Consider the following 15,900-nt stretch of genomic DNA (forward strand, 5'->3'; position numbering starts at 1 on the left):
TTGCTAGATAGCACACATAACCCTTAGGCATACATTAAGTTGTCTTCAGCATCCCCTGGTTTCCTTTCCTGCCAGTTCTTCTGTTAGTTTAAATATTTATTTAATCTGTCCTGTACTCTATCTGCCTGTAATGTCATATATGGAGACATCCTCACTTTCTACTTAATATTAAACCCAGTGTCTTGTACATGTACTTTTAAGTCTTTCTCTTATATTAATTATAACCAAATCCAGAATTGTGGTGTTTAGCCACATCAGTCTTGCTAGCATTTTTTCTGAGCTCATTTACATCCATGGGGCTGTATTTATTTGTTACTGCATTGCCAAGACAATTTTTTTGGCTTTTTTTTTCCCCAGGCATAAGTTCCTAGCATTCAAATGAAGAGAGATTTCTTTTCTCTGCTCCTCAGATTTGTTTCCTAGTACTTTGTCTATTGAAGTGCCTGCAGAAGCAGACAGTGGTATGAATTTCTCATGCCAACACAATGCTGGTGTGTCATCTGCTGGACAAGGGCCGCCTGTCTGGATTTTCTTTAACCTCAGTCCTGTTACTGCCCTGTGAGCCCTGGCTAAGACAGGTGATCTCATCTCTACCTGTTGAAAAACCTTCCCTGGTAAAACCATTTTCTGAGGATCTAGAGCAAATGTTTCATGTACTTTGTCCATTATGAAAGCTTATATCAAATACCTGAATCCTGTCCTGGGTACTGTGTGATCAGACATGAAGACTTTAATCTACTCTTTTTTCCAAGGTGAACTTGTATTCAGCTAGGTAACACAATTTTTCCCTACCTTTGATAATACAGCCACCCTCTACTGTACACATCATGGATTAGCTGCTGTGAATTAGCTGACTTTATTTGTAGCAATGTATACTTTTCATCATTTGTGGGATTTAAGGGATTCTTTATCTTTAGGGAAAGCCTCAAGATTTGCATAACTTGCATTATTGAGGCTCTGATAAGGCAGGCAACCACATTGTCGTGTTCTTCGTAACCAAAAGAGTTTAAAACCAATCTGCAGTATTGCTTTAAGTAAAAGTTTCAGCATCTCATAGTTGAAGTACTTCTTGTCTTCTTATCCAGCTTGAAATTTTTTAATATTAAAGTGCCTCAAAAATGTCATTGGTGTAACAGTAAAATAGATTTTGCGTATTTTCTGAAATGTGGTGTATGAGACGTGAGAGAGTTTCTGTGAGCAGGAAAAAAATCCTTTTCTCAGAGGATTGAGTGAAGAACAGAGAGGTCAATTTTAAAACCTTTCATTTTGTGTGATTACAGCCATGCTGCAAATGCCATTTCACTATACAGAAGGACTTTAAAATGTACCTTATTTCCTGATTTCTGCTGCAGGTCAGATTAACTAAAATGGTTATTGTGTCACCCTAGAGATTCCGGCTTGCTGGAAGACCAGACTTTAAACCCTATTTTTATTATTAAAAAGGCCAGCAGCAACAAAGACTATTTTACAAGTTCTGAGACGTTTTCGTAGCAATTTGATCTTTATACACAGGTTTTTAGAACTCTTTGTACTGCAATTCTGAGCGTATGTGAAATCGGAAAGGGGAGGAAGGAAGCATGAACATTCATTTGCCACTTGCCTGTAACCCATCCCTTCATAATGCCCTTCTTGGGGAATGAATTTTGAATAGGGCATGTGTTGGGTTCTTGTGTTGTGATGGAAGAGAAGCAGCTTGCTAGTTTGGGGGTCCAACGTATGGTGCAGCTCCCCCCTGCTCCTGTGGAATTACCATCACACACTTCAGTCTTCAAGGAAGATCAGTCTGTTGTCAAGATAAGTATGATGGTGTGATTTCACCTGGGTGTGACAGTTCTCTTTGTATCCTATCATACTCAAAGACAACAATGATAATAAAGCTGACCTCTAGAAGGGAAGCCATGCAGCTTCTCTATGTTATAGTTTAATAAAGTGTATATACTACTTTTACTGCCCTTATGCAGTGATCTTTCTTCCCTAACTTATATGCTACAAAACTAACCATTCAAGAAAGATTTGACTCCACATAGTCACCTCTTGCTCTTTCCTAATCTTGTTTGAGAAAATCTGGGAGTAGTTAGCCAGCCAGTATCCTCAGGTACCCCTTGACATTATCTGCCTGTCTTCTCCTTATCCTGTGCTTTTAACTGTTCACACAATATTTAGACACTTAATCTGCAATTTTTAATGGAACAAAACTTGATGAAAAGATGATTTTGCTGGCTTCAACTGGGTAATTTGGATGTCTGCCCATATCGCTTAATGGGGATCTGTTGAGTCTGTTATAGAAATTGAGTGTTTAAATTCATTTGTCTTAATTATGTTCTCAGAAAAATCCCTGAGATGTGTGGAATGCAACAAGATTATGACTTTTTTTCTTCTTTTCCTCCAAACCCCTGGTGAGATTCTTTATGGTTTGAAAAATCCTTTGACTAGCTAGGAGGTGCAAAATGTATTGGAGAGAGCAGATGTTGGTAATGACATGTGATTCCAGCATTGTCTTGGGAACTGCCTGGTCGAAGATGCATCAGTTCTGTTTCTAGAAAGCACATCTTTTTTATATAGCCTCCCAAGTGTCATTCTCTCCTTTGTTACCTCTGTCAGCACTGCCCTCCAGCAGCATTGCTCCCTCCTGCAGAGTCTGTGCCAGCAGCACGCTTGGTCTGCTAGAATTCCATGGGGTCAATGGTGATGGTGCCAGTCCTGCATCATGAGAGCCTCAGCTTGCCCAGTCCCTTCCACCCCCTGCTGATGCCAGCCCAAAGCCCTCTTGGTATTTAATTCATAGCTCTGCCTTTTGTCCTCACACTTGACCATGGCTGCCCATCAACAGCATATGTAATTATAAAGTTGAGAGGGAATGGGGGATGTGTTTTCCAGTGGTTCCCAGGGATGGAAGACTAATAAAGGCTTTTGGTTTGTTTTGCTTTGTCTTAAGTTTAATAGTTTTAAAAGTTGTTCTACTTTGAGTGTAATGGTTCCTAAATTAAAGCAAATCATCTTTCCCCTTCTGGTTTTCTTTTTCACTGGAGGCTTTAGGAGTTTAATCTTTCCCCAGAGGGATGCTGTGTGCTTGACATGTTGCAGTGCCCCTTCTCATGGCAAGAAGACTGTGGTGTACATGTGACCATCATGATGACTGAACTACACTGCTAGCAGGAAGGAGTGCTTTACTTCTGCAGGGATACTCCATAGCTGCTTGCAAGGATGGGTGGCTCCAGGTGTTGGAGTCCTGGGCAGCTGAGGCTGGAAGTCAGCACCTGCCTCTGCCAAAAAATCTCAGCATTTTATTGCCGAGATTTAATGCTTATTCGAAGCATTTTATTGCTCCTGCCTAAATCTTTCGCCATTTGTGATGTTTCAAATTTTTCTTTTAATTTATTTTCACTTTCCCCCATCTCTGATTGGCTGGAGTGTGTTACTGAATATAAAGATATGATATTTAATCTTTATGTGAGATTAAAGGAAAATTTATCTTAAACATTTTATGCTAGTAGGCTGGCTGGAGTTAACCTCAGACAATTGCAAAATACTAGTAGTTTGAAAGTTCATAGTCTGTAAAGTATTCTTGAAAGCAGTTGTGTGTATTTGGATAAAAACAAGCTGACTGAATTGAGTGAATTTTGATAAATAAGGTTTTAATTGTGTACACTGCGCACAAAAGCAAGAATAGTGTGTGTGGTAAGTGAATGATGGTTTCTAGCTTTGAAGAGCTACTACTGTGTGAAGAAGTACTACTACAATAAAAGCCTCTATAGGGTGATAAAAGATGACTTGCAAATAGTGCTGTTTTCAAAACTGAAGCATACAACCCCCCAAAAACTCTAGTCTCAACAAATTTGTTAAAATCCCGCTTTCCCTGATTTCTGCTGAAAAACCTTGAGCAGTTTGAGTCTTCCAGGGAACACTGTCCTTTTTGGAATCTTGACCTGAAATACTGTTTTTTTTTTAAAATAGCCTAGTTGTTGCAGTACCAGATGTGAAGTTGCTACCATCACTGAAGTCTACTTACATGATGTAAAGTAAGGCTTGTAGCAACACTCCCCCAGAAACCACCCAGCCAAAAGCTCTCTCCCCCAAAACACTCCCCCTGAACCCCAAAGTATTTCTTTGTTGTGGATTCCTCTCTATTTAAATGGTAGCAAGTAGGAGACTTACACCATGTAGGGACTGCAAGCTCAGTTGTTCTCAGCTGCTCTTCTCCTCTCCAAGTGGGATCTCTGAGAGCTGAAAAGCAAGCAAAATCATAGAGTGTTGCAGGCTTGGAAAGCAAGATATCTGTATTGACTGGGTGAGGAAGTCCAGGGAATTTATTTGGTTTATGATGGGGGCAGGGAGGAAACTTGGATGCTTTCCTACCCATGGTATGGTTGTACTTTTAATTTTTTTAAGATGTGGACACACATCCATGCAGAGAATCCCCATCTGGACAATCTTCTAAGTCCTAAGTTTGTGGGCTACAGAGCTATACTAGTTGCAGGTCAGACCATCCCAAGGTTGACATCAGCCAGAGGTTTATGTTTGGAAAGCCTTCCTTCTCCACCCATACACCAAGTTGGACAGCTGGTGTATCTGGAAGCAGTGTGGTTGTATTAGCAAGGTGGCTGATCTAAGACAGTAAGTCTGTCAGCAGACTTGACTGGGTTGGGCTCCAGAGCAGCTGGCATCAATAATTATTGAATAGAATGTGTCTTAAAATGCAAGAATAATTTTTTTTCTTTTTTTTTTTTCTTTTTTAATTTTTATCCTCTTTACTGTGGTTTTCTATCCCATCCCAAGTTTACCTAACTCAGATGAAGGTTGTTTCTGATGACTTCTTAGTGTTCAAAGTTTGGGAGGTGAGTGAAAATAAACATGCACTGTATCTCTACCTTGCTTCAGATGTTCCTGAACATTCAGATATTTGCTGGGAAAAGAAAGAATAGTAGTCAACTAGCAGCATACTGTTAAATTGGGTAGTACAGTGTTTTACAAAGGCAGTATTAAGTGCTGAGTTCAGGTAATAGAGGAAATTTGGTATCTTTCTTGTGCAGTCAGGAATTGAGATTTTGAAATAAGAATAAAACTAGGTCATATAACCTGGTAACTTCAATTTTTAATACTAATCCAGCTTCATAAACCAGTTCAGACCAAGATTTTTCATTAACCAGAAACAACAAACCTTATGAGGTAAGGAAGCAGCTGCAATGCTCGTGTTAAGGCTGCATTGGTACCACAGTGTGGTCTCTGTAAAAGGTGTTACTTAAACAGTGCTGTCCATAGGGCTCCAAGCATGACTGAGTACTGGAATTTGTCAAAAGTGACCAGAAAGAGGGGAACGATGCTGTGAAACACATTGTTTCTGTAGGAGCTACAGAGCCATCTGAAACAGCTCTAAAAAGAGCCTTTAATATAATATGTGTCATAATTAATGTAGATATTTTTTTTTTAAACTAGATGCAACAGTTGGAATTAGCACAGATGCAACAAAGAGAAGCCAACCTCACAGCTTTGGCAGCCATTGGACCAAGGAAGAAAAGACCATTGGATTCATCAAACGTTGGATCTGGGCTCGAGGTACAGACGTGGCTTGCAATGACTTGCATGGTGTTACATCTTCATACTGAATTGCATTTACCTTTCCCTGTAGGAAGAAGTGGGAATTCTCTAACACAAAATGGTTTGTTGAGTTCTGTAAGAAACCTAGATTGTGTGTTTGGTGCTTGAAAGGATTGTTTCTGGTAAATTTGATGGGAGGGTGTAATTGTGTGTTAAAGGAAAGATTGTGCATAAGAGCACAGCGTGTAAAGGACTAAATGAAATAATGACTCCGAGAAATTCCCATCTACAGGAGAGGATAACCAAGTTGTGGTGGCCTTCCACAGTGGAAAATTGTCATGGCCCCACAGGTGAACTCACAGTTCCTGGTTTGGATGGCTTTTGAAATGGCTCTTGATTTAACATTTGACTGAGCACATTTATCTCTGCACAATGCACAGGGACTCTTCTCCAATATTCTGTAAGTCCAGCTAGGTTATCCCAAAATGCTGTACATAAGTCAATAAGACCATTCACTTCTTGAAACAAACCAGATCATCTTCTATGGCTCATGTTGAATACCGAAAGTGCTTTTTACAAACCTTTTCTGAGTACATCTCTCAATATGCTGAAGAGTAACTGTTCCCAGTACCTGGGAAGCTTTTGTGGCTGCAGAAGTCCTGAGGAGACTGACAGCCTACTTCTGTTAGAGGTCATCATATTTGCTGGAGATGGAGAAATTGGTGTTACAGCCAGTTTTGTCCCACTGTCATGAGGCCTCGATATTGCTCAAGTGACAGGCTGGTTGGTCTGACATAATCAAAATGATCAGGAGCCTGGAAAGTAACTCTTGTGTGCAGGCAGTGGTGATAAAGTTGTCCTTTCTGATCAACCTGCAGTCTTTTTCATTCTTGTTGTCTGGGAAGTTTAAATAGATGGTGGGATTGAAAACACTTGCATTTTAACATATCAGAGTCTGGGAGGACCTTGTCTTCAGTTATTTGCATTGTAACTGAGACAGTGGTGGCAACTGTCCAGTAGTATTTTCTTAATCTGGACTGTGACAAGAGGCCTCACTAAGCAGGTGAGATAGAGTTGCTTCAGTGAATTTTTAACTTATTTTTCCCTGACATGGATACAGAATTAGGTCTTTGAATACTCCCTGTTAACCACAAGTGAAGGGAAGCAATCTTTCTCTAAACAAGCTGCAGAAAGCAGTGTTCACAGCTTTTGAGCGGCTTTTCTTCTCTTCTTTGAAGCTTTTAAATGCACTTTCACATGAAGCAAAATGTATGGTTATTTTTTTTTAATACCACTGGAAAAACTTGAAAAAAACAGTCTAGCACAAGAACAGTTTTCCCCATCCTTTTCTCATCTTCCCCCAAGCTTCTATCGGGTAACTATTCCTGTTCTTCATAGTGGTTTTCTGTAATTAATGCCGGATTTGTTTCTGAATATTTAACAAGTCTGCCTGTTAAGTAGCTTTCAGTTATTTCTCATCATCTGTGGTATGTCTGCTTTATTAAAGGCTTCATGAGATTATGCCAAAGTGAGGCAGATAACAGTGTTGCTGTTGAAAGCTGGTGATTTACTTTGCCACTTCAAAAGAATGTGGACACAACATGCCTAAAACTGACCATAAACCTTGATAACATTCCATTGTCACAAATTTACCTGCTGTATTTTAAGCAGCTTCTGTTATGTTTGCCATATAGACTGATTTGTAAGGGCAGTAGGTGAAACTGATGCTGACAGTGAAACCACTTTGGTTTCTTGCATGCAAGCGTGCATTCCAGTGCTTAGTTCTTAGGCTTCATGCTACCAGAAAGCATTTCTATGCAGACCTTTTTTTTTTTCTATTTTGTGAAATTATGCAGGATAGCAATCCTTGAGAAGGATGTTTGGATTTAAATGTTTTTAAGTGTCCCAATATATCTGAGCAGGATTTATAAAAGGCTTAAGACTCCTCATGTAGAATAAAGAATGGTTTTGACAAACACTCTCTAGTTCAAGAAGCAGAACATTTGTAATACATTCATGATAACATTGCAAAACATCCTGAGCAGTAAACAACATTCCATTCTTCAGAGATGAAAGGAGGTCTTTGAAACTGAAAGCAAGTACAATATGGCCTTAGGCTGATACACATTTGGGCATCTTTAAAATCATCTTTTTGGGCAACCTGTCTGAGAATAATTTAAACAGGCAGCATGTACTGTTTCATTTCAAATTGCAAATACAGACAAAATACAGAGTGTTTATTCGCAAATAATCTTAAATGTCAGAACTTCTAGACTATGCAATGGCAAGTAAATCTATGCATAATACTCCTGTGACTTTTTTTATTATTATTTTTTAAGACTATTAACTTGGTAGACATGTATGATAGAAGAAGTTATCCCTAAATATTAATGATATATAACATTATTAAGTGAAATCACTGATGCTAACTGGATTAAGATTTTTAACTATGACTTCAACTTTCTTTGGATAATGTTCTTTGTACAATGTTTGTGCCTCCTATGGCCATGTCAGCTCTGTACAGCTTCTTTTTATGGTTGCCTACTGCAATAATTAAAGGAAAGGAACTGTTTCAAGCAATTATCAATGCAACCAAAGCCCTAATGTATTTGAGCAGACAGGGAAGAAATAATCAGTTACAGTATGTATTAAAAAAGTGAAACTCTGTAAGCAAATTTGTCATATATTTACCTTTCTTTATTCAGTACCAAAATGTATTGGGATATTGGGAAAGTTCAGTTCAGCAAACTGGGTTGGTTGGATCTGCTGCCTACTGTTGCAGTAAATGTGAAGGGCTCAAACCAGCATTTTAGGGAGCATGGTGTGCTGACTTACCCATGCATGAGTATCTGTGTTAAACTGGGATGATTCTTCAGCCCAAGGTTTTCTATTTCTCTGCACACCAGCACTGGGCTTTGCTCCTCTTTTGAAAAGTCCTTTTCTCAATATACTTAAGCACATGATTCCTGCACGTTCATCTTATTTTGATGTCTGAAATTGTGCTTTACTTGGTTTTTCCAGGAGACCTATTATGGGTCATTTTAATGTGGTAACTAGAACATGTGGTGACACAAGCATGTGCTTTCCAGCTAGAAGCCTGCTTGCCAGCAGCCTCATCACCTCATAGTGTAACAAGTACAGAAAGAGGCTCTTCTCCAGAGGAGTGCCTGTCAACTAATTTGGACCTAAAAGCAATACAAAAAGCATAATCTGTATATTGCCACGATTGCTTATGTATCTCTAAAGTTGAAATAGCAGTAGGGACAAATCCGTGATGATCATGGAATGAGAAAATAAGGCTAATGCTCTAGGCCTAATTAAAAAAAAAATAAAGAAAGAAAAGGCATCAGTGTAATGGGAATTCTTTTTCCTTGTTGGAAACACTAGTTTGGGTAGTTTCGCATGTTCTCTTCACTGCAACTTAACATTTGAATGGTATTGTTCAGAAAGAGCAATTTGAGAGAGCCTTGGTAAGAAAATCTCTCTGTTGTGAAAATGTGTTAATTAGTCCTACTTGTAATCCAGAGGTGGCAATATCTTCATCTCTCTCATTCTTATCCCTCTGGACAGTTTTGGATACAATGAATAGGAGAGGCCTTCGGATTTCATTTATATGTGTCTTGGGGTTTGTGTATTTGTTACCCACCTCTCCTCCTCCCCTAGTTTGAGGGCATGTGGTAAATAGTGATGAATTAAAGGGTAGGAAGAACTGAAAACTAACTCATCTTGGGAAGGGAGGACACTTCTAAAACAAATAAGAAAAAAGTAAACTTGAAACCACAGACTCATTTTCTCAATTCTTTGTTCTGTTTCATAGCTTTTATTGGTTGGTAACACACCCCATAATGTTTTCAATGTTGATAAATAGTCAAGAATTTTTTGTATTTTTTTTATTAAGCTTTACTGCTTTTCTGTTGACAGAGCCATTTTGGAAACAGCTTTTTCTTATTTCCACTGTAACTGGAATCTTAGAAATTTGAAGACTACAGTTCTGAGTACTTAAACTTTCTTTTCTTTATTCAGAGGTGTCTTGGGTGCAAGGTCATCTTTGGCCTTGAACCATGAGCTGTGTATTTATGCAGAATCATGCACCAGGGAGGAAAATTGTCTGCAGATGTTTCTGAAAGTAGACTCAGAAGACTGGCTGTTACACTTATGGTCATCATCTGAATACTGTGGTTGGGTCCTTCTTCTTCTTTGTATAAGAAAACTTAGTTGAATACTAGAACTTCTGTGTAATTTTTTGGGGTAGACCACTTGCTTTGCATTACTTTTCTGGCTCCATGATAACACATTAGAACTTATTATAACTTAGAAGTGATGCAGTCTCTCCTGCCCCAAAGACTATTGGTGCCGAGTTCTTCACTTGCTTTCTTCCAGGTTGGTTCCACTGACTGACTCAGGGGTGTATATTTGTGTCTTTTCTTTTTGGTAGATCAAATGGCAAAGGAAATTCCTTTTTCCAGATACTGCTTGTGTCTGCTGTGTCCCTTGCCAAGACTGTCTGCTCTGTTAATAAGTGTGGGTCTTGCCTCATCACAGGCTTTGCTGTGGAAAAATAAACTACTGCAAATAGTTGCTACATACGTAAATCATGCAGCTGATATGCTGTGGTCAGTGCAGAGCCATTCAAATACTCCCTTTCTGTCAAACTCCTAGCCCTGGCCAACGTACTTAAAATAATGTGATAATTCTAGGGTTGTGCACATCTAATACAACAGTCCACACTTGCATTCTCCTTCTGCAAAGAAGTTTGGCAAGCAAAAATGGAAGAAATGCCTTGTTTACCACAGTGGTCATTGTTCATTTTTAGTATTGACTGTGGGTGGAGGAAATGAGCTTGTCATCTTCTCTTGTGTTTGCCACATCTGATCATTGTTAGCAGAACTTAAACTTACCCTTCTTGCTTTACGACTTTGGGATGCTGGTATACACATTGATTAAATATACTCTGTATACAGTGCTCGTTTAAGCTTTGGAAATGTTCTTTAGGTTGATGGGGGAAGAAGTAAGCCTCTGAGCAACAAGTCCTTTCTGCAGAATAGAAGTAAAACCCACCTCTTCCAAGTGACTGGGGAGGATATATGATCTGTTTTCTCTGGTGTGTTGACAATCCAATGGCTTATTTTATTTTATTTTATTTTATTTTATTTTTTATTTATTTTATTTTACTTATATTTATTTTTATTTTTTATTTCCAGAAGGGGTTTTGCTCTTATAAGTGGTAGCTGTAGAAGCTACTGCCACTCATTTTGGCCATAAGCTCTTCTGATGAGAGAACACACTGGGACAATTCATCAGCTTCAGTATTGGTGTTAAGGACATGACTGTGTCTAAGTGTGAGTTTAAAGGCATGAATTGGCTCTGTAGCAAATGATAGCTTTCTGTGCAATGAGGCCACTCCTTGGTCTTTGGCATGGGTACATGATAGTCTGCTAAAGTATTTTCTTAGAAGCTGCATAAAATTAATTTAAAAGCAATCACTTTAAGTTGGGCTACTTATATATACATAGGTGTTCATAACAAGGCTATGTTTCTACACTTCAGTCGTTTCCCTCACTTTCTCTGTGTCTTTCTCTCTCTGTCACCCCTTCCCCCAACCCACAGGTATTAAGTGATACTAGAGGGTGAGGTTTTTTCCACTTTGCATATGCTTAATGTATGCAGACTCTTGATTTCAGTTTCTGGTTCTTACTTAAGCACTTGGGCAACTGAAGTGTCTATGACATGGTCATACCTTTGGGGAAGAAGGGAGCTAAAAGTTACTGCAGTTATAAAATGTCTTCAGCATCTTAGTTACCTGTTTCAAGACCTAACAAAGCACAGCTCTGTCAGCTAAAGAGTTTCAGTTTCTGTGCTGAATTTGCTGGCGCCTGTCAGTCTAGGCTGTACACTTGATCTGAATTTTTTCCCCATGTAAGTAGGCAAAAATATTCTCAACTGCCATTCACACACTTCAGAAACACCGTTCATTGGCCCATATCTGTGCCTTCTCTGTACTAGAGATGAACTTAGTTCTTCTTATATGTGAAAGAGATCTGCAATTTAAATGACTAATTGCATTGTAGCTTTAGGCTGAACATATTGGTAATGCACAAATGTTGATGACATGTGAAGGGTCAAGAGATTTATAATTTAGTTGACAATACATTGCTTAAAATGATGTGGCAAAGAGCCAGAAAATTTCAGCTTAATAATTGTCTGTTAACTAACATGACATATTTGTATAGGATTCATTACCTCCAGGTACAGATTAAGCATCTGATGTACCCATAAGAAGTGACATGCGTACATGAATCTTGGGTATAATAGTGAATAAACTGACATTGCATTCACAGTAATTTGTTTCAATATGTAAAACATGTTGTTGCCTACATTTGAAAGGACTTGTAGGAATGTTGCAATGAAGTCTGAAGAAAAATGTGTAATTGAATGGAGTTTTCTATTATATAGATCTGACAGCTCTGTGAGGCTTTTTTGTAGGCTGCAGATAACATCATAAATACACATTTGTTTTCAGCTGCACAAGAAGCAGTCTGGACATAGAGATCTGAGTTTTTCAGCCATTGGCTTGAACTACCCTAATGGTCTATAGGGTTAAAAAAAATATAAAATCCCCAGACCCCAACCTAAGACAACCAACTTTACTTTTAAAAAAGAATCATATATATACTGAGTCATGTAATATTTTAATGTTGTGAATGTGGGAGTATTTCTGTCAGACTGAGGTTTGTTAGAATAGGCAGCATCAGTAGGCTGGATTGCCACCAGACTGCTAGTCAAACTTCTTTCACTTTGTCTTCTCTGGCCTACATTAGAGCACTTGTGTGTTTGAGCAAAAATGTCACAATTTTGCCAGGGTCTATTCCTTTCCCCCTGGCTGCTGGAGGAGACTCAGGTAAGTGCTTGAACACAATGTGTTAATGGTATTTTAACTCTTGTTTCCTCTTGTGAGACAGAAATGTGTTGTGTGTTTTACAGCTGGAAAACCAAGTACAGCATACACTAGATATCAATGATCTCGGGGTGACCACACATGACAGAGATGGGGGTTGAACCTGGATGCTTTTGCTTCAATTCACTAGGTGCTCTTACCACCTTTCAGCAATGTCTCTGCTGCACACAGCTGTCATTTTTCAATGTTTGGGGATGTCATTGTAGTGTCTCATGACTTTGCTTCCTTCTGCTGGTGGTATTTTTATAATGTGCAGCAGAGCTGCAATAACAGTTTACTCTCTTGGGATCTTGGCTCTGGGCCTGTGATATGTTTATGCCACACCAAAAATTGAAATGAGAGCTCTTGGCTTGACTTTTAAACATTTGACTGAGTACTTTTCTTCCTTAAAGTTTCTCCCTCCCAAGAGTTTAAAATTTTGAATTATGGTTGGTGTCATTGAAGTAATTGAATTTGGGAAGGGAACGTGTACTCCACCAGGAACAGCTCACTGAACCTGTCTGGAACTTGGTGGGGAGGGACATGTCTGCAGACCTCTGTGGGTTTTGTATCAGGGCCTGTAGAATAGCTCTGAGCAGTTTTGAAATCTTTACTGGTATCCATGGTCCAAACTTAGAGATGCCAAGCTCCAGATACCTTGCAGACTAGAAGTAAGGTGGTAGTAGTGGCTCTGTATTAGCTTTACTCTTGCCTTTTCAGCAAATTTGTATTTCATTCTCCATCCAGCCACTGGAGAGAGCTCTAGAGATCTTTAAACAGGTTTCCAGAGCAACCTCTGAATGAAACTGGCTGTTCAACAGCTTGGGACTACAGCAGGAGCACCACAAAGGGTTCTGCTGCCAAGTGAGTGTAACTGATCTGTGTCAGGTGTTTATAAAAGACTCTAAGGGTGACAGTGTGCTGCTGTGGAAAAGGTGCTGATTTGGACTCAATTCTGAGGATAGTTCAAAATCAGGACTGCTGCTGTTGTGACTTCCTGGGCCTGATTTTCAGTCAGTTGTTGTCTCAGTACGGGGATGGGTGGTTTACAGTGGTGCAGTTACGCTGCTGTAGTGCCTCACCTGGCTTACAAACAGGGTCAGCTGTGATACCCAGGCTGGCTGGCAGAATCTGCACTGGTAGCTGGCCCTCCTGGGCTGCATGTGTCTGTCATTTCCCTTTTGGAAGGAAGGCAGGAACTTCAAGGTAACAACAAAAAGCAAAGAGTGAGAAAAAAAGAAGTTGCTAGTTAGAGCACTACTAATTAGATGTTGCAGAAGGGGGATGCAGGCTGATCGCAGTACCCTTTATTAAAACTGATTCTACAGGGATGCATTTTCTCTTTGTTTGTCTTTGTACTTGTCTGTGACCTGGTTGAAAAGCAGCACTTTTCCCCTAGAAATTGACAAAGCTGTCTTGGTGTATGCTAAAGACTAGCGGTGGAGAATCCCCCAGAACAGCAAGACACAAGTGGTTGCTGCCCGAATGGGAGGGCATAATAGAGATTATCTGGGAGCAAGGAGTCAGCTGGTGTTTTTCAGGTCTCAGAAGTTTTGTGGTTTTGAGGAAGGCATATGTGAGATCTAAAGGAGAGGATTATTGACTGTTGCCTAGGGCCAGAAAAGGTTGACCTCCTGCCCAACAGGAATTTGCTCAAGTGGAGCAGCAGAGGACCCTCCCCTAAAGTGTCCCTTGTGTCAGCTTGAGAGCTCAGAGCTGGAGATTGAATAAGTCTTGGACATTAACAGCGGGTTTGTGATGGTTCTTTGGGATGTGCAGGTCTTGGACCACTGCTTGGTCCAAATTCCAAAACAAAACCAGGAAAATCCAGTGTTTCAGTACAACTGTGGAGACAGTAGCCAGCAGGAGATAGTGCTCAGCACTGCATAAATTCACTTAAAAGTAGGTTCCCTAGCATGGTCCCTATCTGGACTGGAATGACGTAGGCTGTCTGTCAGCTTCTTTAATTTTAAACCATCATGTACTGTGAGAGAAGGACACTTTCTTTTAACTTGTGGTAGGAGCTGTTGGTTGTTAAAGAGCTCCTTGGCCCCTGAAATGCTGTGCTTGGTAGCTTTGATAAGCCAGAGTGATGCTATGGGAAATTTAGAATTGTGAATGGCTGTCTTAGTAAACAGGGGCCCAGGATAAGCTTTGACTTTGGATGTGGTATTACTGCATAATATCACTTTATGTCTCTGCATTGGGCATGATGGGTAAGAATTTAAGAATAAACAAGTCCATAACACTGTCTCAAACTCAGGCAGCTTGGTACTTCTGCCCTGTTGTAGCATCTTGCAGCTACAGCAGCTTCCAAAGCAGGCTGGGTGATCTGTGCTCTCTGTCTGCCTTTTTGTAAAAGTGAACAGGATTGAGTGGCTTTGTTTGGTGTCTTCTTAAAGGTAAGACTTCTAGTCTAATGACTTATTTAGAGAGGAAATGCTTTCACCTCAATAAAGTTCTTTGAATTATAAAGGACATTGCTGTTGGGTTACTGAAGACCCTTGGGGTTTGTTTCATTTATAACATTGCCTCGGGCCTTCTGCTGCATCCTGTTGGACTGACCTCCTTTTCAACCCGAGCTGGCAGCTGCATTGCAGAGCTATCTTTTCCCTGGATCCTTCAGGGTTGTCATATGACAAACTTGAACTGTGACCCTTTTGTGTCTTACCAGGACAGCAGTGCCCTCTGTGCAATGTGGCCAGCAGTCTTCCCCATGCACGCATTTGTTCCAAGCCATTTAACAAACTGAAAGTTTCAAATGATGGCATTTCATAGTGTTTAATAGTATTGACTGTAAAGCAAATGAAATGGTGCTGAATACCCTGCGTGCTGCTTGTAAAAAAATACAGCTATTTCTACAGTGTGCCCTGAGTTTTCTGTGGCTTGCATGTGCTCTCTGGTGAATCTCTTTATATTTTTAATAAATTTCAATGTTTCCACCCTAAGAACAGTAGCATTTGCTGCTATATGTAGTCCAGCACTGGTAGTCATTTCTAATAAATGGGAGGTATAAACAGATTTCTCTAAGCAAAGTGGGCAAAGTCATTTTGCAGAAGTCTTGCAGAGAGTGTTAGGGTAAGAATTTATATAGTTAACACTGCATCCAAGCAACACCATCTCCAAGTGGTGTTGATGCTGGGAGGCATTGCCTTGCTGAAGTTACAGAGACTGAGCACTCGTATTTGTACAAATTACATTCATTACCAAGAACCCTCCAGTAGTGATAAGAGACTGGCTGTGCAGCACAGATTGGCTCCAAGATAAGTAGCCAGTCTATTGTGCAGCTCATGGTAATCTTCCTCTTCCACACCCCTAATAATAAATCTTGGGGCATTTTGGAAAGCATGGGGGTTGCTCATTCCAGTAGATTGAATATAAAACTACTAAATATCATAATCTCCTACCAATTGTATTTTCATAACCAAGCA

General features: G+C 39.8%; 1 protein-coding gene across 2 annotated transcripts in view; it reads left to right on the plus strand.

The window, feature by feature from the left end:
* Positions 1-15,900, plus strand: part of TAF4B (TATA-box binding protein associated factor 4b) — a 76,956-nt gene that overhangs the window by 53,183 nt on the left and 7,873 nt on the right. For both annotated transcript variants that reach the window (XM_085572030.1, XM_031504021.3), the window contains exon 14: positions 5,434-5,553. In XM_085572030.1, coding sequence (XP_085428156.1) covers positions 5,434-5,553 — 120 coding nt within the window. The remainder of the gene's footprint in view (positions 1-5,433; positions 5,554-15,900) is intronic.

The sequence above is a fragment of the Lonchura striata genome, chromosome 2, assembly GCF_050655825.1.
Source record: "Lonchura striata isolate lonStrDom1 chromosome 2, ASM5065582v1, whole genome shotgun sequence".
Taxonomy (NCBI): domain Eukaryota; kingdom Metazoa; phylum Chordata; class Aves; order Passeriformes; family Estrildidae; genus Lonchura; species Lonchura striata.